At 41.2% G+C, this 26418-nt stretch overlaps 2 protein-coding genes across 2 annotated transcripts; both read left to right on the forward strand.

The window, feature by feature from the left end:
• Positions 1-3765: 3765 nt before the first annotated feature.
• Positions 3766-15882, forward strand: TRIM69 (tripartite motif containing 69). The gene is made up of 6 exons (XM_090029587.1): positions 3766-4468; positions 6537-6632; positions 8938-9171; positions 10508-10530; positions 11131-11255; positions 13026-15882. Exons 1-6 carry the CDS (start codon positions 3878-3880, stop codon positions 13574-13576), a joined length of 1620 nt encoding a protein of 539 aa, XP_089885713.1. The 5' UTR covers positions 3766-3877; the 3' UTR covers positions 13577-15882.
• Positions 15883-16453: 571 nt separating this feature from the next.
• On the forward strand, positions 16454-24794 carry TERB2 (telomere repeat binding bouquet formation protein 2). Its single transcript, XM_090029626.1, has 7 exons — positions 16454-16517; positions 17160-17241; positions 20043-20182; positions 21918-21979; positions 22694-22779; positions 23595-23683; positions 24649-24794. Exons 1-7 carry the CDS (start codon positions 16454-16456, stop codon positions 24792-24794), a joined length of 669 nt encoding a protein of 222 aa, XP_089885752.1.
• Positions 24795-26418: the final 1624 nt, after the last annotated feature.

The raw sequence follows: 26418 nt of genomic DNA on the forward strand, positions 1-26418 counted from the left end.
AGGCAAGAACAGCTCTGGGGCTTCCCGTCCCCAACAGTGGGAAAAGGTGCCATTGTGCTTCCTGCCTACCTGCCCCTTGAACATGACATCTCTAATGAGGTGAAGCTATGAAAAAGCTTGTTCTCATTAAGCTTACATCTGGGGGATTAAATTGATCTTCAGGTTCCCCTTCAGTTATTTCATGCATGGATGTCAAACTCACTTTGGGTTCTGAGATGTATCTGGCCTGTGGGGTCCCTTGCAGGCTGGATTTGGTCTTGGTCATGGGGTGATAGTGACAGTGGCTACTGTGGGCACCGCAGCACTGGTGGTCATCGCAGTGATGGTGGAGACAGTGGCTGCAGGCAAGGCAGTCACTTGCAGTCACAGAGGCTGGCAAGGTGGCTGGAAGCAGCCCATGGCTGTGTCAGACAGCTCTCACTCCATATCCTCTGAGGACCTAGGGGTCAGGATTTAGTGCCAGGCTACATCCCCTCCTAGTCATGCCCTCAAATTCCCCAGCCTGGCAGTAGCCCAGCAGGCCGGGTGTAGGAGCTGTATGTTACTCACCCCTGATTTAATGGCAGGAGCACTGAAATACTTCTGAAGGACAATGTGAAGCCGGCATTATTAATACAGTATTGCCAGTCTCTCTAGCTGACCTTCCTGTGCAACCTTCTGACTCCTGACACCCCCAGAGGAGCTGAGTTTTGTACAGCACTTTTAAGATGTTAACTGGTGGCAAAGCATTATCTTGGTTCCCTTAGCCTCTCCCCTGTCAGCAGGGCCTGCTTTTTGGAGTCTCTCACTAGAGGAAAGGGCAGGGGATGCATAGCGCGCGCTAACTGCCGCTGTGACTCATGCCAGCTGACACCTCCTTCTCAAACAGCCACGTTTGCTGCTGAATGGCCGCTGGTTTCCTTCCAGATCACAAGCTCATCCTCTGGGTCTAGCAGACCAGTGTCTATCCTCTTCCACACTCCAGGTCTTTTATTGCTCCCCCTGCCCCTGGGCTGTGACAACCCCCACCCCCGGGATTCTTGCCTCCATGCCGCCCGATTCCAGAACCTTCCCTCAGCCGTTTTCCAGTGGCATGTTTCAGTAACAGCTCCCTCCAACACCTGCGTCCTCACCACAGCCACGCAGGCCTGGCTCCAGGCTCACTGAGGCCTGTCACCTACGGGAGGGGAGGGAGCACAGAGAAGCTGCCTTGATTCTGGCTGCTTTTCCCCGCTGCAGCCAAAGTGTCGTGGTGTGAACTGCAGGAAGGCTCAGAGCCCTTGTCAAGGTTGATGCACCTGCTGCCTAGGGGTGGAAGATCAGACCTTGCGGGGCATCTTCCTCTTCCCTTTCCAGTGTGTTGCAGACAGAAAATCCTACACAAGACCAGGCAGGGAAGAAAGAAATGCACCCCAATAAGCTGTCATAGGGATGAGGCATTATAAGGAAAAGAAAAGGGCTAGCTGGGGGAGGTGTTTCTTGTGTGAGCTTCCACTGAGCCGAGGACAGGAATGACTGAGGGCCCAGTGCCTTCGATGTGAAACCCAGTGCAGGACTATTTCTTTATATTTAAAAGCCTCTGTGTGTGTGTGTGTGTGTTTACATTAAAAAAAGTGTGCTAAATTGTTAAGGATTCAAAGACTCCCATGTGACCAGGAGTATTCAGTAAATTTCTGGTTCCATGTGTTTGTTGTGGCAGTTCCTCAAAAGGCAATAAAAGCTTACTACTGCTTTGTGGTAGGGAGACTGCTCCTTTAATTCAGGTGGCTGTGACTTGGATTTGCAGTGCTGAGGCTATAGGGTTCTTGCAGTCATTTAGATCATTTATCAGGGCAGGGATTCCCAAACTGTGGCTGAAGATTGCATCAATCTAGTTTTAGGACAAAGGTGCATGGTGGTCTGCAATCAATTTTGAGAGCCGACAGTGATTATTAATCCAGAAAGTTTGGGAGTCTCTGGGTTAGGGCAATCAAGATACAAGATGTAGCCAGGTAAAATATAAGTATAGGTTTTGATTTTCAAATAAGACACATGAATTTTGGGTGCCCAGGGTGAAGGTGAGGGTAGTATGTGGGACTGGGTTTTCTAGAGCAGTGGTTTTCAACCTTTATAAACTCAAAGCATCTAGGGGAGCCATCATAGAGGACATTCCAGTTTTATGCTAGTCTGTCCTCTGTCCTCTATTACTATGAAACTGGATGCCTTTATGTCCTCTATTTTTCTCTTGAAGAGAGGGGCCTCAATGGAGGGGCCTCTCTTTTCTTGAAGAGAGAAGTAGAGGGCATAAAGGCATTCGGTTGTGTATCAATAGAGGACAGAGGACAACCAGGCTGTCCTGTGTGATGGCCACCCTAAAAGCGACCCTTGTTAGACTGAAATCAATCCTCAGAAAATGCCTGCTCTTCTTTTTTTCTCATTTTTTGACTACAGAAAAATAATAGATCAACTTTTCTGTGGCAAAGAGCTTGGAAAGACTACAAGATGTCAGGCTGTTATTAACACAGTGGAGTCCTCTTTTGAAATCTCTAGGTTTATCTTGTGAATCATTTTTGTGCACCTAACAGTACTAACTAACTTTGTGTGGTTCCCTGTGGGACCATTGAAAGGGTCCCAAGGCTGTTGAGGGTACGTGTTAGAACGTTTAGTAGTATATAATGAATATGAAGTATGTTGATATGCATACTGCTATAAGATTTGCAGTAGCCCTGTGCATGCTTGGAGAGTATTTGTGAGGCTAGAATGTAGCAGGAACAGGCATTTCTTTATGTAGTAGTATATCTGGGAAGCAAGGTTTTGTCTGAGCATTTTAAATACACTTTTAGCACTTACTGGAGCTCCTTGGGAGTTGTGTGCTTGCTGCCGCCAGACTCCCACCGCCGCTGCCACTGGAGCTGTGCCCCCCACAGCTGCTGGGGGCACTGTGTTCATGAATGCAGTGCCTTATTCGTGGATTTTGCCATTCGCGGGGGATAAGAGAACATATCCCCCGTGAATGGTGAGGGTCACCTGTATAAGTTGACAAGGTTATGGATGTGTTTATAGGTTGCATTTTTTGCATCAGTTGTTCATTTTTAAGGCCACATCAACAGGTGGTGTGGACATTTGGTTTCCTGGGGACAAATAACAACATCACACCTTGCTCCGCTGCTACTTGACCCCAGGGAACAACTCTGGCATGGGCGCTTTGGCACATGGCATGTTGCCCCAGGTGGGGTAGGGGAGACTGGGGCCAGCACAGTGCTGGCCTCAACAGCCTTACCTAGTGTGGGGCCTCCCGGGGCTGCAGCAGTGGCAATTCTGCTATGCAGAGCCTGGCTGGCAGTCGCAGCGTGGCTCTGGGTGGCTCGGCTCCTTTTTTGAGTGGTATGTGCTGCCCGTGTGTGTGCTGCTCCTCTTTTTCTTTTCCATGTGGACATCCAGGGGTCAAAAAAACCTGGGGAAAGAAGTGGAACAGCGCATGCTTAGGCAGCTCTCCCCTGCAGTGTGGAGGATATCTGAGTGTGTGGTGCCACAGAATGGTTTGCGGTGCCACATACTGCATTGCTGTGCTCATCTCGACGTGGTCTAAGTGTGTATCTTCAGGTTGAGTGTTACTGACAGCAGGCCTATGAGATCTCATGTATTCAGGGTAAAACTTGCTCATTAAGCAAATAGGATGGATTTCAAGTTGAGAATTGACTATTCCGTTAAAAAGTTGTGAGGCTTACACAGTGTGGCTGTATGGTGGTATGAATGGAAGGAATTGTGCTTGTAGGTGGATGATTTGTAGGGTATACAATGCTCCACTGAGGCCCCTCTCAACAAGAGAGCTTCATTATAGTCCTTCTTTCACCTGTGCTACTCATTTTATTGTCTATGCATTTATTTGTGTCCTAGGACAGAGATATTTGTCCTAAGAATGGGAGAGAAAATGGGAATGTCATTTCAATCATTGGGATCTCATTTCAATCATTTTATCTCTAACAGGACAGTATTTGATCCATCCAGTATGTCGTTTTCTTCTTCCAGCCCAAGTACCTCCTCATCAGCTTCTCTGAGCGAAAATGAAAGTAAAATAAACCTCTTAAGTACCAGCTCCTCAGAGTTGGTCTTAGGGCCACAAAGTGAAGACTTTACCAAGGATTTGTCTTGTACGCTGTGCCTGGAATGGTTTAAAGATCCAGTGATATTGCCTTGTGGCCACAACTACTGTAAATCCTGCATTGAAGGCATTTGGGTCAAGATGGTAGTTTGCTCCTGTCCCGAGTGCCAAGCAGAGTTTCCAAATAGGCAGTACATTGCTAACTCTGTGCTAGGAAAGGTAGTAGAAAGGATCCAGGCCTTTCACATGGAGAGATTCCAGCAGAAATGCAGGGAACACTCTGAGCCCCTTACGCTGTTCTGGAAGATGGATGGGAAACTGGCGTGCTTTCTCTGCAGAGATTCCCAGAAGCCTGAAGATCAAAGCTCCCAATTCCTTCTCCTGTCAGAGGCTGTGCAATTGTATGTGGTAAGGTTTACAGGGAAGCAGGACTGAAACTGCTATTTTCTTACCTTTTCCAGAGAGAGACTTTCCTGCTACAGAGACTTTGGAAAATGTGACACTTAGGCTGTTGCTAACTCTCACAATTTTAGTGAGATTATCTCCATGTTTGGTGGTATTCTTAAAGCCCCAGTTCCTGGAATCCTGTGATTATATGAGAATCCCAAGGTATCATTTAGAAGTAAAAATAGGCTTCTAGCTCTCATAGTTACAAAGCAGCACAAGTACATCCTCTTAGTTTCAAAACCAGAAGATGAAGAAAATGAACTCTGCGTTTCTTATTTTAAAACATTTTCATGATTTTTTACAAACTGTTCTCATAATTATGGGGGGCTGAGGCATGATTTTTGACTGATACTTTTGGTGAAACAGTACTGATAATTCAACTCAGCGTAATTTTTGTGTAAGGGGAAAGAGCAGGATTTTAAAAGCTCATGCAAGATACATGCACCCCTGTGTATTATGGGGTCTTCTTATGTACCCTTGCGTAACAGGAATGTTTCTTTTTGCTGAGCTGTATGCTTCCTCCTGATAGTGGTAGGTTAGCTGTGTTAGTCTGAACTCAGGCAGAGGGCAGGGCAGGGTGGCACCAGGAGACTAACTAGTTTGGAGAGGCAAGAGCTTTTGTAGGTGACAGCCTACTTCCTCAGATGCCAGCTGATTCTATCAGGTCCTGACAGAAGGCAGTTGCTTTGAAGTCTATCAATATAAAAAACATAAAAAAAAATGTATATTTTATATATAGGTCTGAGTTCTTCCTGAAGGTATCCCTTCTATACCTTTCCTTCCCCTTAGTGGGAGCATGGCAAGCATCAGTCTAATCTAGAAGCTAGAATCATCAAACTCCATTGAAATGTGATGATTTAGGAATTGCCACAACACAGAGCCAGCTTTGGCTGCACACTCTTTGGCCATATTAGTTCTTATCTGATGATGAGCTTGCTGGCAGGCTCAAGACAACATCACTCTGGCTAGTTACATTTCAGCATGATTAGAAGGATTCTTCCCAAACATAAGAGGTAAAAGCTTCATTTAAAAAACCTTAGAATGCCATTCTGCATCAGCTGTTAGATCCAGACCACTGGGAAATTTTTTAATTCATCACTGAAGATTGGAAGTTCCCATTCAGTTTTCATTTGCTAAGTCAGAACCTTCCTCACTGAAGGGTTTGATTTGTTCAGATCTTTGCATTTAAAGAACTCTTGGTTCCTTCTAAAATTTCTCTTGCAGGGAGGTCACTAGGATTAAGTTCCATAGCAGATTTCATCTATGGAAGGAGGAATCCCTGAAGGACAGAAAATCTCTTCTTTAAGTATATTTAGAGGTTTCTGAAGAAAATCCTGTCTGAAGAAATGGATTTGTGCTTAATTATTTAAGCTTGACCCAGTTGAAAATCTCTCTTTAAATTCTGTTTAGGACTCTAGTTAACTATTGTAGAGTAAATGAAACCTAAGGGCAGTTGCTGGTATGTCCCTGATGAACTAATCTCTCATGAAAAACAGGACTGTAGGAGTCCCTTTAGCTAACTAAAAGACCCGTGTTCTTTGGTTGTGGGAGCAGTGTTGTTTTCTGGGGGTGGTTCTTTGGGGCAGTGTCTTCTGCCCTGTTTCTTGAGATCCTGGCATTTTGGAGAGTTGTTGGTTACAGGGTTGCTATCACACATAATGCCCTTTTTAAAAGGGGAAATGAAAATGCATTGATTCACAGGGCATTCCGAGTTTGAAGGTTTACAGTAGTTATTAAAGAAACAGAAATGTAAAAAACAAGTACAAAACATGATCACCAACATGCTATGTATTTAAGGGGTATGAGCTATTATTTTCACCTCCCAAACAAATATTTCACATCACAACAGCACTCCCAGCCTGTGGAGATGTTGTAGACTGAGGTTGCTAAACTATCAGCCTATTTCATGAACTCTGTCTCTAGATTACAGAGAATAATCAAAGTACCCGAAAACAATTTGCCAGTAACTTTATCTAGCACAAGTAACTAATATAATACTGAGTAATGCTTGTGTCTGTCATAATGACAGGAACATCTGATCTCGGCCAGAACTCAGGTGGAGTCCACTCTGCAGGAATTAAAAACAGTGAAAAATGCTCAGCAAGAGAAGATCTCTTGCCACAAAGTGAGTAGCATCAAGTCAAAAGGACCTGGTTTTACTATACCTCAGCTCGAATTCTCAGCAAGAACAGAACTCAGATTCCTTATCAGAGCAGAGAGTCTAGGCAGGGTAATCAGTTTGCTATTAAGAACAAGCTTCTGTTGGCCACTATATAGCTGCGGCATATACCAAGCATCATAATGCACAATGAAATATTCCTGCATTCAAATAAACCTTTGGCATACAGACATTACAGAAAGGCATCTGGATGACTCCTTTGGCTTTTACTCACTATGTACCTTGATTGTATGCTGGGCATCCAGTGCCCGTAAGTCCCAAATGTCTGGATAATTCTGACTGACACCTGAATTTAGGATCTTTTGTGATGCAAAGTTCTGGATGTCTAAATTTTTCCAAGGATTGTTGATGTCTTGAAAGCGTATCTGAGATGTGTGTACATACCTGTAATAACTGCAGACCATGTTGTATGCTGTCACTGACATGTTAATTTAGCGAACTGGCTGAGCAAGAGTAGAAACTGAATCAGTAGTTTCTTAGATGAACAGTTTACAGGTAAAGCAAAAAAAAAATCCTTGTACCTAATCTGAAGACAGTTATAAATAACTATGATTTGTCCTGAACCTGGTTATTCTAGAGCAGAGGTTCCCAACCCCAGGGCTGCAAAGTGTTGGCTGCCGGTCCGCAGGAGGGTTGGCTGCTGCACTGGCAGCCAACTCTTTTTTATACTGAGTATATGCATGTATATGTGTACTGAGTATAAAAAAAGGGTTGGCTTCTGGTCCACAGTATGCTGGTCACTTCTGGTCTGCAGTATGCTGGTCCACAGTTTGCCAGTCCATGGTTTAAAAAGGTTGGGAACCACTGCTCTAGAGTTCTTCAAAGCCTGTGATATCTATTCAAAGAGGGTCATGGAATTTTTCTTTGGTTACGATTTACATTTCAGAGAGGCTCAAAGTGAGTTAACCATATTCACTGAGTTTCCACTGGTATCACACAAACCCCCCACTTTTTCTTTTAAGTTTTTGAAGAGCCATATGTACATTTTGAGACAGTCACAAAAACTGGGGGTAGCTGGGTTGGTGTAGACTTCCAAGATACAAGTTTTGTTCAGTTTCTTTTCTTTTTCTTTCTTTTTTTTTTTTGTATCCTCTTTTTCTTCTTGACAGTGATTTTCTCCTCACTAGTCACATCTTTAGTTTGAAAAAGGTAGCCAAGTACAATGCTTCACTACATACATCATTCACTACAGGATTTGGAAAGGAATCCAGAGCATTGTACAACTGGTCAGGTGCATTTTTTTCTTCTACCTCTGAACTTGCAGGTATTTGTCAAGAGAGGAGATGAAATCAGAATGATGGATCAATGGTCTTTCTTGTAAATTAGAGCTTACAATTATATAAGGAGTCATAGATGATATATAGGTTCCACCGGGAGTAGTAAAACATGAAACAAGTGTCACTTTATATTAGGAGCTAGTCATATTCAATTATACATCTTGGTGTTTTCGTCCAAGGGCGGATCTGGGGGTGAGGGTGCAGAGGTGCAGTTGTACCCCACTAATTCCTGCTCCATCCAAACTTTAAAGCGGGGGAGGGGAGCAGCAGCATTTCTATTCAGGAAGTGCTCAAAGAATCAATTGATTTCATTGGTCATTATCAGATCCTTAATTCCTGCTAATCAGTCTCCACTTCACAGGTGTTAATGACCATCTCTCCGTTTTAATGGTCTTGAGGTTCCACTATCCAAATTATCCTATCTTCTGCAGTTTTGCTCTCTGTTATCTAATTCTGGTAATGTCTCTTTTGTATTTCACAGCCCTGCAGACTGCTTTTAGCCCTAGCTAAAAACTTTACCTCAGATGTAGAACTGACTGACAATGAGGTATTGGAGGCAATGTCAAGATGCTCAAGAAGACTAGATTTTGTTTTATGAACCTGAATAAGACATTTATATTTAACTATAATAGTTATTACAGTACTAATGACACAATATCTTTTGCCTCCTTTGACTAATTTTTGCCTAGTTTCTTGTGTTTTTTTGAAAACTTTATATATAATCTAGTAAATCAGTGCACATTCTAATAGTTATTTTTGTTTTTGCTTTGATCTTAAACTGAATGATATAGTGCTAGTCTTTTAGCATATTAAAAAAATGTCAAGATTATCTTTAACTGGAAATGTGTTGTGTTATATGTGATGACATGCCACACCATCTGCATACCTCTTTTCAAAATCCTAGATCCACCCATGTTTTCATGTGATGCTCCTGAGATCAAAGATGTCCCATCTTAACAAACTGTGTTTTCCAGGAAAACAAGATGCTTCTTCAACAAAACATCAGCTTACAGTGTCTAAAACTTCACCAGTTCCTTCATAGCAGGGAGAGAAGATTAATGAATGAGCTGCAGGAAGAGGGGAAGACCTACCTTCAAGAAATGGAGGCAAATCTAAATATTCTCCAAGAAAAGTGCCACCAAGCAAAGGAGACATTGTTGCGCATTCAGTCCCGGCTTTACCAGCACAATTTCATCAGCTTCCTAACAGTGAGAAATCTAGACTTAAATGTACCAAGACATTTTCTATGCTCACGTTGCTCTACCGACAGAAGTTCTGGTAACAAACGGAGCTGCCACCACAAACCCACCGTAACGCTTTCATACCCATGTGTTTCTGCTGGGTCTACACGTCTTCCTTAAGCAGCTGGGCCACAGGGCTGTAAAATGCACCTCTAGGCTGCATCCAGCTGTGCAGGGGTGTGCACTTGCAGTGGCAAAAATAGTAGCAGCACAAATTTGTGCTGCTACTTTTTGCCACAGTGCATGCCCCTGTATGTGCGGTTTGTTGTATGTGCCTCTGTATGTCCCACTTCTGGCAAACTTCCCTGGCCTAGGTCCCCCCGGCTTCTGGTGTGCTGGAGGAATTAGGACACAAGGAAGAAAATGGAGACACTCCAGGCAGCAACCAGAGTGTCTCCCTAGAGCAGTGGTCTCCAAAGTGGGGTGTGCAAGATGATCCATTGGGGTGTGGGAAGAAAATATTAGAACTTCTATTTCTATTTATTTTTTATCTAAAAAAATAAGAAAGAAATTAAGCTTTACTAATATTTATATACGGATTGACACTGGCACCCTTACTCAGTCCGTATGTCAGACAGTCATGTGTCACATATGGTACGCAAGTAGTACATGTATATAATTTATAAATAAATAAATAAATATATATTGGGGTGCATGCTCAAAAAAGTTTTTACTGATAGGGGTGCATGATCAAAAAAGTTTGGAGACCACTGCCCTAGAGGACCAAGCCTCCATGTCTGCTGGCACACCCACTCTTCTTGCATGCGCCGTACCATGTTTTTTCCCAGCACTTTTTTTTGCTATCAGGATTTTCTGGTAGCAAATTTTGGCTCAGGCTGCAAATTTGATACCAGGGCACAGAGAGGTTTGTGGTGCCACAAACTGCACTCCCTTGCTTACAAGCTGCTGAAGGCACTACAACAACTGGGAGAAGGTATGGGGGTGTCTACACATTTCTGCTAGAGGGTGGCAGAAGCTTTACCTCACTTGGCAGAGGTATTTTATCTTTGCTAGCAGAAAAGATTATTTAATGTCCAGTATCAGAATGGGCTGAGAAATGTCAAATATCCTGGGAAGCATGTTTGCTGTACTACTTTTTACCATGCTTATGAGAGAAACAGAAAATGCTCTGGGGAGGGTTTTTGTGAGAAAGAGGCTATGATGAGTCAGGCTTATCTCCTATGAGAGTTCAGAAATATTGCAATAGAACTGGCTGCTGAGGTTTTCAATATTATTAAGTACTCTGTAGCAATTATACAGTTTTTAATGTCTCTTCTAACTTTTCTCTCCTTTCATTTTACAGGGTATAAAACCCTTTATGGAAAGGTAAGTCTGAGCTTGTAGAATTCTTCAGTCTGTATCAGAACTCATACAAAACAGTTAAATTGACAAATTAAATCATTTTCTGTTTGCAAAACTGTTTAAGAACAGATGGTAAAATTCTCAGAATTGGTGATAATCCACAAATTTCCTCAGAAAACAGTTGTTGGTCTTCAGATTATTTGCAGAAAGTTCTTTGAGAATATTCAAAATTTGGAATTTGGGGTGGGCTATGCCTTGCGTAAATCATACAATATTAATTTAATTCCCTGATTGGATGACATATATAATTAATCAACCAAGAGCACAAATGCTGAATTGCATATTTACCGTTAAATAGTTACATAACTTGAAATTAACTCTTATTGTATACTCAGGTTTCAGTTTTGCTTCATTTATGTATTTGTGCCAGCAAAGGTGGCTTGCTAGATTGTTCCCAGAAAGTGAACACAAAAGGTGCATAAACTGAGTCAGAGAGAGATGGGGTTAACATTTTCAGGAGTACTTGCATCAATACTTTTGTAGTATTAGCACTGCTGCACTCTCTGTATTTATCAGATTCTGTGATCTCATATAAACAGGCAGTGTGATTTGTGCCTTATGTAGCTTGGAGAAAAATATTTCCACTCTATCTAAGGGGGACATGGTCTCCCAAGAGCTGAACCTAGGACAACTCAAGGGTCCAATCCAATACACTTTGTGGAAGGGCATGAAATCCATCCTCAACCCAGGTAATGGGATATTACTTTATTATTCCTTACAGCCTCTCAGACACATATGTGCTTTTCTTTGTCTCCATTTTATTTTCTTCCTTGTCTTGCTGCTCCTTTCTGAGTTTCAAATGAGTAATGAACTATTATGTACCACTTTCTTTCATTTCTAGTCTGTCTCCATTTGTAGCTCAAGTGCTATAATAATGGGCCTGTTATTGAGTCCTGGAACCTTAAGGATTTAGATCCAAAACAAAAATGTCTCAATTGAAATTTAATTTTTGACAAAAAATGAACATATTCCTGGTACTATTAGAGTTTGTGAAACTATTTTTCCAAACCAAAATTTGGGGCTGAAACCCGTGAGTTTCCTTGTACCCACCTATTACACTTCATTTAGAAGGAAGGGTATGAACTCTGACATATTACACTGCATTTGTATTTCACTCTATAACCACTGCTCTGAGCCACCGAGCATTGTAAATGAGAGCAGGGAGACTTGTCTATGCTCACATCGTCCCCCCTGCTGGTCTCCAGGCAGCCAGAAGGACAAATCAACCCTTATTTAGAATGAAGATGACTGAGGAATGGAAGGGGAGTGTGAGGAACGTGGGGAGAGAGATGTGCAGAAGCCAGAAGGGGCAGGAAGCAGTGGGAGACAGGAGAGGCTGGGTGGAGGTAATGGAGGAAGAAGGAGACAGGAGGGGAGGGGCTTGGATAAGAGCCAAGCGGAGGGAACAAGGAACTGTATGCATGAGTAGATAGCCACATATGGCAGAGAGGCTAATACGAGCACAGGAGGAGAGGAACAGGGAAGTAGGATTCACAGAAGCAGGGCGGTAGAGAGACTAAGACTTGGTTAAGACTGCTGAATGTCCTCTTGGAGAAATGGGTTCTGTCCTTGCCTCTGCCACAGAGTTCCTGGGTGATTCTGGGTAAATCACTTAAACCCAGGTGTTTACATCTGGCTACTTACTGTGTGTTCTTCACTTTCTGAGGGCCCAATGTAATGTACCTGGACCCAAATTTGTAGAACTGATAAACACAAGTGTTGCTGAAGTCAATCTGAATTGAGATTTGAACACAATATGGTTTAAAAATGTAATTCCCTTCTCTGGAAAATCAGAGAAGGGACATGATCTGATTTCTAGTTCTAGTCCTAGTTCTGCTATAAATGTCTTTGATAGTCTTGAGCCATCTCTCTGGACTTTGGTTAACCCATACATAAAATATGATACCTAGCAAACAGAGGCCTTAGAACCCTTGTGAAATATGGTTTGAGAAATGTAAAGCCTTAACACTAGTTAGCTGAAGAGTATGGTTACAACTTCTGGATTCAGATCAGTGATCTCTCCTCTAGCCTAAATTAAGTTCTACTAAGGTGGGAAAACACAGTATAACTTGATTAAAGAGGAAAAGAATTTTAAGAAAGTACTGTTTGTTAGTGGAAACAGGCAAAAGAAAACATATTTTTTTCCTCCTTTACTTCCTGCCCATTCCTGTCATACAGTTTCCTCTCTCCAGCTGAACTCTTCCTATAGTTTTAACTTGAGTTTGGTTAAACCTTCACTACATGGTCTGAGTTACTGTAGTGCTGAGGTCTGCTATTCTGGACAGCTTTACAGAACCTGGTTTATCTGATTCCACCTGCTTGGAATGTAAAAATATTGGATAAGAGGGAATTTGTTTTCTAGTGGTTATTGTGGCATTATGGTATGGACCCCGGTACTTTGTAAAGAAAAAAACAGTTCAAATGCTCTCCCTGATAATTATTTTTTACTCTTTAACTAGGTCTGTCCTCTATAACTCTGGATCCTAATACAGCACATCCAAATCTCATTCTGTCTGAAGATCTGACCTGTGTGAGACATGACAACACAAAGCAGATGCTCCCAGACACTCCAGAGCGGTTTGACTCCAGTGTTGCTGTCCTGGGATCTGAAGGGTTCACCTCAGGGAAACATTATTGGGAAGTGGAAGTAAAGAACAAGACAAAATGGACTTTGGGAGTGGTTAAGGAGTCCATTAACCGGAAAGGGAACAACACATTAACACCCATGGATGGATACTGGCTTATAAAGCTGAGGAACAGGAATGAACTTAAAGCACTGGATAGACTCACCACGAGTCTGACACTGAACACTAACCTTTCTAAGGTTGGGGTGTATCTGGACTATGAGGGGGGACAGGTGTCTTTTTATGATGCTAATAGGATGTCTCATATCTATACTTTCATGGACACTTTCACAGAGAAAATTTACCCATACTTTTGTCCATGTTTGAATGACTCTGGAGAGAACAGTGAACCACTGAAAATCTTCAGCAAGAGGGACCAGATATAACAGCAACTCCACTGGTAAAACACATGTTTGTAGACACCAGTGTTTGAAGCCATAGGCCTTATAAAATTAATAGCATGTCATTCTCTAAAACTGGTGAAAATGCTGCATATAGCTTTGCAGTCCCTTCCAACCCACAAAGCATCATTAGTGTTTAGCTTGTATCACTCTTACCTTTGATATTTTCTAGTATAGGGGAATAGTCTGGGGATTGGAAGGGTTTTCAGGTAACACTGATGGGCAGGAACTTTGCCTTGTCTGAGTTCTGGCTTATCTCACTGTTCTGTGCTGAGGGACAACCATACTTCTCATTTGACAAATATAACCAGATCTTTTGGGCTGGGATCTTGAAAGGGTGGGAAACAAACTGAGCAAGTTCAGCGAGGATGGGGTAAGAAACCACTAAGGAGCCAGATGAGAGTGGGATTTGGCTAAAATACAGGGAAGAGGGGATATTTGGATAATGGAGTATAAATCCTAGCAAGGCGTTGAAGTATTGTGGGAAGAGTGATGAAAATTACTATATTTCCATTATTGTTCAATGGTTAAGGGGACCTTCTTTGGCAAGGGTTAGGTCAGTCTTCTCTCTGCATATATAATAGGCTCACATGTCCAGTGCTGGGGATATTCTGTTTAGTCATTTTAGTGCTTGACATACCATTCTCTATATACATGCAATTAAAAATGATAAAATTAGAAACAGGTAGGGGCAAAGGTGAAATACAAAGAACAACAGAGGATTTCTGACAGCTACAGACATTTTATTGCTAAACACAACTGGGGCAAAAAAAGTGGACCGGGGTGACCAATTGTAATAAAGTTGGAACAGGTTACCACTGGCTGCTGGCAATGAGCCAGATCTTTAAAGGGATTTAGGTATCTAAGGATACAGGGAGCTGCCTACTGGGATTTTGTAAGACACTTATGTGCACTTATGTGTAAATTCAACTAAGTGCCCGTTTGCATGTTTAGGTGCCTAAATATACCATAATTGACAAATCTGGCCTAGGAACTCAGCAAGGCCAAAAAGAGAGAGATTTTTTTCCCCCAGCTACCTATTGCCATTTTGGAGGTATCAGCTCAACCTCTGTCTTGTCTCTGTATCAGAATGCCAAGTTCCGCTGTCCTGTCATGTAAAGTGTTTTTTCCCTCCCAATGTAAGCTCTATTAAGTTATGAATGAGGAGGATCTAGGAAGTCAGACCACAGCACTACTGAAATATATAGGCATGAGAAAGACGCTAACCTCTTAACTTTGAAGTCAATAGCAAACTTTCAAAAACCTGAATGGGGGAAGGACAATCACCAGATCTTCTTGTGATTAAGAATTTTAAAACCCTCAAAAGTAGTGCAGAAAAGTGGGAGAATGGAGTGGAATGTAAAAATATCCAGATATTGGGGATCTGGGAAGGAGGAGATATTCCATATGTGGCTAGAAATATCTGCTAATGATCATTACTATTCAAGAAGCCCCCTACATATAGAATATGCTATAGAGTGCCCTTAACAGCAGTTCTATTATATTTGAATAATAAAAAAACCTTCACTCTTAATGCTTCTGAGGAAAATTAAAGTAAGCTACTGAAATTCTAACAGGAATCCTTAGTTTGAGATAAGAGCACTATGAAAGGAAAATACTTGTGTCCTGATTCTTTTCTGATTTGTAGCAGTTTTATACCGCTGTGTAAAGAAGTATTTATGCTCAGGGTTATATACCTGTTGATGTCACTGTTTTTCAGGTTTAAAGTTGAAAATATATATTACTGATTTCATTTCTGGTTAATTCTTATTGTTTATTAAGTCACGGGTTGAATATTGGAATGCTAGTTACTGGAGCATTATTTCAAACTGCGTTTTCTGTATAGCATTTGATTATGGAGTTTAGATAGGTATTTAGATAAAGGAAGTGTTAAGCATTTTAAATGTTAACTCAGCTGAAAGCTGTATGCTAGAATTTCTGTTCTCCAGCTGGGTGTTATCTGCTTTGCCTTTTTGTGAGTTTACTCTTATTGGGCACTAATAGAGATAAGGCCACAGAATATATGTGTGCAGTAGTGTTATGATGCATCAATCAGTTTGCTTGTTCTTTTTTATGAAACTCTTGATTGCTAAAGGGTGCAGCTTGTATGCAGAACAATTTGCAAAATATAAATAAATAGAAGAAAACTGATGTGCAAAGATAACATCACATTCTGTTTATAATCAATATGCAATTTATTATTTTCATTTTGCGATGGAAGCATTTTATAGCCTGTTTTACGTGCAAGAGAGAAAAAAAGTGGTTTCAAAACAGTATATAAAGTGATAAAACCAAACCAGTAACTCTTGGTCAGTTGTTTTTCAGCCTCAAGTTGACCTAAAGTAGAAGTGGACTGAGTCCTTGCCAGGACTGCCCTTTATTTGTAAAATGACACAACATTTGAGATGGCTCTTGTTTTATTGCGAAGCTGTCTGGTTGTCGATACACACAGAGCCGTCTCTCCTGAGGGCAAGCAGGGGCTCTGCGTGGTGGGACGTCTCCCCTCTACAGACCGTGCGTCTCTCATTTCTGGCCTTGTGCACCTGTGATTAGCCGGGCTGGGCTGGACTGGGCTTGGGGTGGACGGACGGGCGTGCTGTGGAGCTGTTGAAGGACACGGTGTGCAGAGTTAGCATCTTCAAAACCTTCCTCAAGCACCTCCCAGAGAACTAGCTTGGCCCTGCCCTCCCCCTCCTCCTTTAGGAGAGGGTGCTGACCAGCAGTGCTCTCTGCTCCCCTCCTCTGCAGGCCTGTTGCCCCACCCCCCACCGGCCTGGCCTGGCCTGGCCTGGCCTTGGCCCTCTCCTCAGTGACTCAGGAGAAGAGCAGGGGGAAGGCAAGGCGGCCTCCCCTGGCAGCGGGATGTTCAGGAGCTGCAGTGCCTGGTTCTCCCAAAGCGTCGGCCGGGAGCTCTGTGACTTCTGGGGTGAGGGGGGAGCGCGGGGGTCCCCTCAGTGAGGCGGAGAGGCAGGGGGCTGGTGCCTTCCCTGCCCTGAGGGAGAAGGCAGAGAAACAAGCCCTTGAGAAGCAGGGAACCACAATCCCACCTGCGAGAAGGGTGGTAGCCAGAGCAGCTCCCTCCCTTCTGGTAATGGCTGCATGTGCCTGGTTAGAGGTAGACTGGAGCTGCTGGCCTCCCTCCTGCCATCTCTTGGCAGACGCTGCTCCCCCTTGCCAACCTGATCTGAGAAAAGAGCTTGGGGAGGGTGTCTGTGGACCCAGCTGGGGTGAAGAAAGCTGGGGAAGGCCTGTCTGCTCCCCTCCAGCTGCCAGGATGGCTTGTGGAAACCACTTCAGCCAACATAAGCCAGAGGATGCCTTTGGCAAGCTGTAGAGCACAGAAAGGGCAAGGGCAGCTTTCTCTCCTCCCCCCTGTTCTTGCTCTGAGCAGAGCCCTCCCACTGGGAACAAAGCCCCTGAAACCGGGTAAAAGAAGGGCCAAATGCTTGAGCTCAAACAAAAGCCACTGAAGAAGTGAAGTGGGGAAGATAAGATTGATATGAAGGCATATACCCCAGGGATCTACTACCTGAGGTACCTCATACTCTCCTTGTGAACTGTTTTTCAGTGGCTGAAGGAGGAGTGATCACAAATCATCATGATGCCGATTACCTGTTCAGTAGCAATGCCTCATGCCCTGATACACAGAGGTATCCCTTGGAATGGTTGCTACTTAGCTGTTTTGCTCTGTTCTTATCTATCCAATATTTTTGGATGTGCACCAACTCTAATTCCCCACTACCTTATTTTCTGAAAGAATCTACAGCAAATAAGTCTCCTACCTTTTCCTGGTTTAATTATGGACTACCTGTTATGAGAATCTCCTGACTACACTTCTCAAAATATTGTACATTCTGCATCTGTTATTACATGTACTGCACAGTATATAAATCTAACCTCTTGGAGTATCTCAGCTATGCAATTAATTACAGATAACTAGACAAACATAATGTAAGACAAAAGATTAACATAAATGACTGTGTTAAATAACAATCCCAATATTTGAGAGAGAAATTAAAAACACAGGATGAAACCCTTAAAAGAGACTGTCTGGGCGTGTCTACACGTGGTTTTGCACATGCCTAAATTTAATACGCATTTGTTTAATGTATATTAAGGCAATTAAGGTGCATGTCTACACATGCATGCACTATGGTGCATTAACATGATGTGGACACTGTCTTGGGACTAAACTTAGTCCCAAATCAGTTAACATACACAGCATTAATGCCTTAGTACATCTACATGTGCATTAAGGCACTTCAGCTATTCGTGCATAAATAGCCTATAATCACCATTTTGAAGGTGCATTAATGACACACACATGTAGACCTGCACCCTTAATGCACTTTAAAAATGGCTAATGTGCCTTAAATTGGCATATGTAGATGTACCCTCTGTTCCCATTGAAATCAAATGATTGAAATGGGAAATTAAAATAAATAAAACTCTCAATCCCACTGAATTAATTTCCCATTTCAATCAATTCACATTGAAGTCAATGAGAGCTATTTATTTCAATGGGGAACAGAGATTGGTTAATTCTGGGCTCTTTTGAAAATCACATTCACAATAAGCAGTAGCTCAGCTGTGTTGGAGAGGATATGTAGTTGTTTGTAAAAACATATCAGGTTTTTTCCCCTCATACAAAAGTTGTGCAGCTTTAACAGTACTATCAAAGTAAAGCAATACAACCCCCTTAGTTTAGACAGATTTCTACCATTAAAAGTGTTTGTACTGATATTGCTTATTCCTATACAGGAAGGGAATAAAATATACTGATGTACTGATGCAACTACATCCACATTGAGGGTTATATTGATGCAACCATTTAAGTAAAAACAAAACAAAACAAAACAAAACAAAACACACATTTAACTGAACCTTGGTATAAAATTCTGTGTAGAGCAGGGTTTTGGTCACGGGTCAAGTATTTAAACCTGAGTGTGTTTAGTTTCCAAAGCCAACTTTCGTTCTGCTGTGAAGTGAAATCTTGGGTCTCATATACTCTCCCCACTGGTTTTTGGGAGCCAAATGATAACCTTGAGTTCTGGTATTTTTGCTGATCTCATTCCTTACGCTATAGCACAACTAGGAAGGAAAGAAAACAAAAGGCATAGCAAATTAAATTATTAAAAGCAAAATAGGAAAAAAGTGAGAACATAGCTTGCTAGAGATAAAAAGGCTGATTTGTGAAGGAAATACATTTTATTTTCAGTTTGCCAAATTATTACTAATGGAATTGAACAACGCATAGAAAACAAAAGGAGATGTGACAATATTTTGGAAGGATAACTGCAAAACTTAGAAATGAAGGAAACTATCCCATCCTTAAGTTACTATTTATGTTAAATATTTAAGTTAGTATCAGGTAAATATATATTACCCATGATATACAAAGAGGATGTTGGATCTACTTACTTAAGCAATATGCACCAAGTTCTCCAGATAAAAGGGTTCAGGAGGATAATTCAAGTTATTTCCTAAAAACCTAAACCTGATCCTTATCTGCTTAGTTTTTAGGACACCCAACCAGGCTGCAGTCATGAGCTCCAGCCCTGATCTGAATCTGCTGAGTGTGTTTTGATGATATTATGGCAGACACAGAACCTTTCTGAGTATGGGGCTGTCCCCATGCTGATCATCAAATGTGTTATGTGTATGTGATGGCTTTGAAACATTTTAAATATATTAACTACTCTTCAAAGGACAGGCACCATTTCTTTGGCAAGTTGCATAACTATACCAATTAGTGCATAATGGTGAACTTTTATCTGACCTCCCAGTGCTTTACCTCATGCTTTAGAATGATGTTGGGACTGAGTCTGGAGTTTTGGTAGAATCCCATATATGAAATAACAGTTATCATTCACACAATAACACACCAATTAACACTTTTCTTATCCCATGTTTTGGTGCTAAAAATAATGGAAGTTTACCATTCCCTATGATGTGAAGGTGTAAGGAGTTCATGATTTTCCTACAACACCTGATAAACTATCACAATTATCAGCTATCTGGCAGAGTTCTATGTGGTTTAGTTCTCCTAGAGAAAACATAGAACCCTGAATTCAGATCTTGACAGGTAATGAAAGAAAATAAAACGTCTTTCAAATAATTTGTGTTAAAAATATATCTATAATTTCAATTTCAACATATTAAATAGTCTGGTCATAATTTTTGGATCTGTAAATGTTTTGTGTGTCTGTGACAATTCTTTGCTCACCTTTAGAAGCTGAATACTTACACGCTGAAAACATCCCCACTGGATTTTAACAATGTTAAAGATGTTTAATGTAACTTCAATATCCTTCCAAACCCTTGCTTGTTCAAAATATTTTATCCAAGCCACGTGTGTCATCCACCAGGGTAAACTGATCGTTCAGACATTCAGTATTTTGTGTTTTTTTCATGTTTGCTTTTATAAACACATTTTGCCTTTCCCCTCTAGAATTCACAAGAGCTGTGATTATATTGAAGGGAAAGCTACTGTATTTCACTCCTGTTATCTCTCTGCAAATGCCAGCTCCGAAATGAAGCAGACTGTGCTTTTAGGTCACTTCATCCTTCCTCCTGCCTGCTTGCAAGAAGGTTAGAGAAAATACATAAATGTGCACATACAATTTCCACATTGTTTTAAACCACTGTGGAAGCATAGCGACATGGAGGTCCATCATCTGAGGTGCCTCTGCTCAGGTGCCCTGGGAGCAATAAGGAGCAATCCTATGATTAGCTTCCCACAGTTCTGCAGTGCAGAAGGATGAGAGCTAAGTGCTATCAGCAATGCTTATTGTTTTACTTGGTGCTGTCCAAGGGTAAGCAGTGAGAAGTAGTTTTGACTATAGAAGAAGCTAAAGTTAACTCTGTTATATAGTAAATGCTGCTTCCTAGTGATCTCCCTTAAGGTCCCTGTTGAAATTCATTCATAGCACCTGACTAATTAGGCTGTTCCTACAATAGCTTATGAATTTTTTAACAAGTTAGTCTACAGGTGCTACTCTGCCCTTCCTCCTGCCTGACTTCAGACTAATACAACTAGTTACCTTTCTTCCTCCAGGCTCCTTGAAGACAAGGCAGGTTTGATACAAAATAAGGATTGTTATAAAAAGTATGGTGCTTATCTGTTAGAATCATAAAATCATAGCAAATTAGGGTTGGAAGGGATCTCAGGAGGTCATCTAGTCCAACCCCCTGCTCAAAGCAGGACTATCCTCAATTAGATCATCCTAGCCAAGACTTTGTCTAGCTGCATCTTAAAAACCTTCAAGGATGGAAATCCCACAACCTGTGGAATTTCACAGAGGACAAGGCAAGAAATAATGAATTTAACTTGCAACAAGGGAAGCTTAGGTTGGATGTTAGGAAGAACTATCTAATTATGCAGGTGGCTAAGCATAGAAACAGGCCACCTGGGGAGGCTGTGGAATCCGTATCACTGGAAGTTTTGAAGTGCAGGACAGTCAAGCACTTGGCTGGGGTAGTGTAGGTAGAGATGATCTTGCCTTGAGCAGGGAGTTGGACTAGATGATTTCTGTGGTATTTTCCAGTCTTACTTTCTATGATGTGATTAGCCATCACACAAGTATTGTTTGCTCAGAGAAGGGTAATTGTTTGTTGCTTAACAAATGAGTGGGTACTTGGAGTTGCCCCTGTGTTTGGAACTGCAGTTCCTTGTATCTTGAGAGTTGATCCAGTCTGATTTCTCTTGCTCTCCTGCTTTCCTTATGATCCAGAGAGGATGTCCTCAGCTACTACACTGTTCTTCATTTTTTCTGTTCTCATTTAAAAAATTTCAGCAGGACATGGTTGGCTGTTAAATACTTTCTTGTTAGTTTTTGTGTTTGGAGTCAGATTTTCAGAAACACTAATTTTGGGTGCTCATTTTAAGGTGCTTAACTTCAGAGGTGTTGTAGATCCACGTCTAAGGCCTGGATGTATATTAACCTATACCCCTAACACTGTGGACTTTCCATCTATATATTACCTCTCCTTGTTCCATAAGATCTCATAAGTGAATCATTAGGAATAGACTGAATGAGGTCAGGAAGGTGAACTGTGACCACGTACTCATGAGGTTGAACTCCACACTATTAATCTTTTTTATTTTTGTTCCTACTTAGCAAAGATTTCTGAAAAGATCACCCCTGTTAACTCTCTTTAGTTCCCTTTGCAAGTCCTCAGTCAGAATTTTTATTCTGTATCTTATCATTATATGACTTGAAACTTTAGAAAAGACCATCTCTTGTTAAGGGACTGATTTGTTTTTTTGTTGTATAGGTTGCACCATACCATTATGCTTTTGATATGATCTTTCTTTTCATTCCAGAAATTAAAAGAAAAATTGGTAGTTTTATATGGGAACAGATGACTAATTCCCAGATAGAACAGGTAAGACAGTACTAAATGCAATCTTGCCCTACTGAAAACAATGGTAAAGTCACCATGACTTCAGCTGGAGCCAGGCTTTCACTGCAGAGCTGTAAGGGAAATACTGTGCAAAAAATGCTGCCTGCCTTGCTTATCACATTATGAAAATTAAGCTGTGTGCTTCTGCTTTTTGCCTACTGCATATGCCCCTTTGAGAGCATAGCATGTAGGGGAGCAAATGGGTAGAACTTCTGCAAAAATGGATTTAGGGAAGTAACCTTCATCCTGTCTGATTGCAGTGCATATTTACTTTGGGTGACATAGTGGTTGTCTCTGGTAAGAGGCAGCAGGAGCTGCAGAGCAATCATTTGAGGTGGCCTGTTTCTCTTTCAGAGTGATATTATTCTCATGTGTAGCCCTGAGATGCAGCACACTGTGTAATAGTTTGGACGGGGTAGTCTAAAAGTAGCACAACTGTGAGCTTAGTATAGTGGTCATGTTGATGGGAGTCTCGTGATGGTGGTGAGTGAGGACCACCTGAACTTCCTTGGGGAAGTTCCACTGATGTTGATCCTCTCAGAAGACTGGTGACAGTCAGAAATATTTAAAATGATGATCATTTAGAAGCACTTTCCTTTGCTTCCTTAACAAACTGCATCAAGACAGACAGTGCTGTTCACCAATCAGCTACATTAAATTGTTTAATTAATTACAATTTTCCTTGCTATTCCACAGCTTGAAATATTGACACCAGCTGAAATAAAAACTGTTGGGGAAGAGGAGGAGCAAAGAATAAGGGGCAAACAAGACCTGACTAGAAGGTATTCCTTTTATTCTCACTGCTGGATGACTTAATCCTGGTTTTTAGCACTTGCACACATGACGCATACAATATCAAAGAGCTGTTGACTCTGGATTCTAAGGGTCACTATTTACATGCCAATGTTAATGATTTTTACCACTGATCATGTTAGGAGAAGCATCCAATTAATATGTTTTTTATCAGGACCTTAAACTGTATTTTACTTTTTTCCCCAATATATTGTCCCTCTGCTGAAGCTTTCAATGTCTGCAGTGCAAGTGTCTGTTGTTCAATAAAAGTACAATGAAAACTGAAGATCCAGAGCCTGACTAATGTAAAATTAATAAAACAAAGGGGACTATTTGCAATTATTTAATATATTAGACAACACATGTCTAATAAAAATTGCTGTATAATTTCCAGTTTAGCATACAAGGTTCTTCAGGTAGTTGTGATAACTTTTATTAGACTAACTGAGTAGTTGGAAAAAAGTTCTTTGCAAGCTTTCGGGTGCAATCGCCCTTCTTCAGGCATAGGAAGTCTCTGCTGTTCTGTTAGAGTCTGTTGGACAGACTTCCTATGCCTGAAGAAGAGTGATTGGTGGGAGTCTAGTGATCATCTCCCACTGAGCCAGAAGATCATGCTATGAAGTTTAGGTCATCAACCCGGGCTGTAGATTGGCAACTGAATAGAAAAAAACCTGAAAAAGCTGTGAATAGCTGACCTTGTGGGCAGAGCCCATTCCTAAAAGTATGCTTTCCAAAGCATAAAACCTAAGAAAAAAAAGACAGTGGGTTTTTTTTTTGTTTGTTTGCTTGTTTTTAAATATAACAGTATAGAAAAACCAGTTGCAAGAAAGCCAGCAGGAGAGAAGCTATCATGCTATCCACTACAAGACTACCCAGTGAACAACATGGTGACAGGTAATTATCAGCATAGGGCAATGGAGACCAACCTTTTTGGCAGATGTGCCACAAATTAAAACCCCTGCCCACCCTTCCCTTGCCTGATTGGCCACTCTGCTCTGTCCTGTGCTCCCTGCCCAGTCTATTGCACTGCTTTCTGCTCCCTGCCTATTCAGCCACTGTGTTGCCTGCTCCTTCCTTGATATGCCACAAGCCATGCACAGGTTCTACACATGCCACTTTTGGCACATGTGCCACAGGCTGGACACTCCTGGCATAGAGTGGGGCTTGAGCATTTATATGAATGCTATTAATGCCCTGCTATAGCCAAACACTCAAGCACAGACTGAAGTACTTAACTAAAAGAGGACCTGAGAGGTGCTCACTTTTCTCTAGGGCAGTGGGAGTTGCACATATTTCTCAGCAAACCATCCCTCTATGCATCCCATGAGATGATGTTTAATACAATTGAGCAGTTTTATCTCAAATGGGAAAGTATAATAACTTACCAGGCATTCCCGTGTTTGATGCTGTCAATGTCTGCAAGTTTTAATATTGTATATTTTGCCTCATGTTCTAGAACAGTGGTTCTTAACCATTTTAGACTCAAGGCATCCTTTGTTAGACTCGACCCCATTTCTTCTCAAGACCCCATGTCATTTCTTTGCTTTCACTCATTTCTCAACTATGGAAAAATAATAAAGCAATTCTACTGTTGTGGAGCACTCAGACCATGAGTCAGAATGTTTTTGACACAAGGGATTCCTACTGGAAATCTCTGGGTTTATGTTGTAAATCATGTATAAGTGTTTGTACTTTTAGCAGTGCTAATATTGCATGACACCCCTTAAGAATCTAATGATACAGCATGATGCAGCAGCATCACCCTGGTTGAGAATCGCTGCTCTAGAAAATCCAGTAACTAACACTAACTCCACAGTTTCTATGCTGTTTATGGCTACATATATATTTTCATTTTGCAGGTCATGTCCCTGCTAGTGAGATGAGGAAGTACGTTGGAGAACTATGTGATTTCATTCCAGGCACTTCGGATTATGTGGCCTATTGGGTTCAAGATGAAATTAATATTTTCTCTGATGTGAAAAATAAATTGAAAAGAAAATTATAAATGACAGAGATAAAAAATGGGATTTTGGGTTGTCAACAATGTTATCAAATATAAGTGTGTCCATTCTGGTTGACATCATCTTTAGTGTTTTAAATGCCTACTTTTTTTTTCTCTCTATTGATTGATTACTCTGAATTTCACTGAAATGACACTTAACATTTTGTTAGTTTGGGAATTGAAGGTGGAGGTCTGTGAATTCTAATTTGAATTTCTACTTCTTTTGGCATTTTCCAGCTAACCCAGGCTAGTTTTACTTACATTGATTCATCCTCAGTGTGCCATAATTTCTTGGACGCTCATAACATTTGAACAAACTGGTTATATTTGCTGTGAAAATCTTCTCGTTTGTTATCCTCTTAAAATTTGTATTTTGTATCAAAATTAAATATAGACTCTGAAATCATTGTGCAATGTTTGCTTTTTTTCTGGTAACTAATCTCAGTTTTAATTTGACTCCTCTTGCAGGATTTTTTTGTTTCCTTTTGTCACTGAAAAGAAAAGAATCTTCTTAGTTATTCTGTCTACTAAACGACTAGGGTTTCTTCTCAAGATACAGCTCACAGTCAGTAACTCTCCCTTTCTGTAAGGAGGAAGATTCTAAGCCAAATTCAGGTCTATCACATATTATCTACTAACTCCATAGGTGTATGTGAGTGTGACTGAGGCAAATTTCCCTCTCAATACACATGTACACAGAGTGCATGTAGTGAAAAGGAGTCTGTCGAAACTATTTGCTTGCACAAAGTAAATCCATGGATTCCCTCATTTTCATTGTCAAATAAACCTTAAACCACAATTGAAGTTATACCAGATAGCAACAGATCTACTATTTATTGTACATTGGCACCCTCTTGTGAAGATTGTGAAGAACTGCATATAGTGGCATCCATTTTTATAATAGAACTATAATTGTCTAAAAGTTAGACTAATACAGAGCTTGTACAACTCTGATCTGATTTTGAAGTCATTCAAAGCAGCTGTATTCTGACTTCAGTAGAGTTTTAACATAGATGTGAGGTGGAGTTAGGGAGACTGAAAAAAATGAGCTGATCAGGAAACCCACATTAAAAGCTGGGTTGTTTTTTGTTTTTTTTTTAACTAGAAAAGCCAAGAGACCTTCAACCCCTATAGCTGGGTAGAACCTCAGTATTACAATGTCTCTAAGTTGCTTCCAAGAGATTACTGTCATGATATCGGGGCAATCTCCTTTTTCTTTGATTTGATGATTCCAGTCGAGATGGAAGTTTTGGTTTGATAGTGGTGATACTTCTGAAGTAAAAATAACCATTTAGGGGAAATAAAACCATCCAAACCCTCTCTCTCTGTTGTAAAGAAGCAAGATTAGGCACGTAACCTTGTGGTTTTTTGTTGTTGTTTTTTTTCATTTGCAACTCATCTTAATATTTTTTTTCTCTGCTACTGGCTTGCTTGGCATGATGTGTATCGCAGATAACCAACCCTTTCAACAGGAGGAACTTTTGCCAGGAGAAAGTGCACAAATGAGGATTTAAAACTCCACCACTCTGACATGGGGCATGAAAAGACGTGACTGAAGCTGTATGAAGTTGGATACAACAAAGTGGGGGAGCACAGAAACCCCGGGTGACTGGTGTGCTTCACGCTG

This window comes from Crocodylus siamensis, chromosome 15, assembly GCF_052110815.1.
Source record: "Crocodylus siamensis isolate JL-2025a chromosome 15, ASM5211081v1, whole genome shotgun sequence".
Taxonomy (NCBI): Eukaryota; Metazoa; Chordata; order Crocodylia; family Crocodylidae; genus Crocodylus; species Crocodylus siamensis.

What these genes read in the sequence shown, in the direction of transcription:
- TERB2 (XM_090029626.1), top strand. Translation starts at nt 16,454, where the DNA reads ATGTTCAGGAGCTGCAGTGCCTGGTTCTCCCAAAGCGTCGGCCGGGAG. An exon ending in GGAGCTCTGTGACTTCTGGG is followed by an intron (nt 16,518 to 17,159) that starts GTGAGGGGGGAG and finishes ACTGTTTTTCAG; the next exon opens with TGGCTGAAGGAGGAGTGATC. An exon ending in CTAATTCCCAGATAGAACAG is followed by an intron (nt 21,980 to 22,693) that starts GTAAGACAGTAC and finishes GCTATTCCACAG; the next exon opens with CTTGAAATATTGACACCAGC.
- TRIM69 (XM_090029587.1), top strand. Translation starts at nt 3,878, where the DNA reads ATGGGAGAGAAAATGGGAATGTCATTTCAATCATTGGGATCTCATTTC. An exon ending in ATTTCATCAGCTTCCTAACA is followed by an intron (nt 9,172 to 10,507) that starts GTGAGAAATCTA and finishes TTCATTTTACAG; the next exon opens with GGTATAAAACCCTTTATGGA. An exon ending in ATAAAACCCTTTATGGAAAG is followed by an intron (nt 10,531 to 11,130) that starts GTAAGTCTGAGC and finishes TGCCTTATGTAG; the next exon opens with CTTGGAGAAAAATATTTCCA.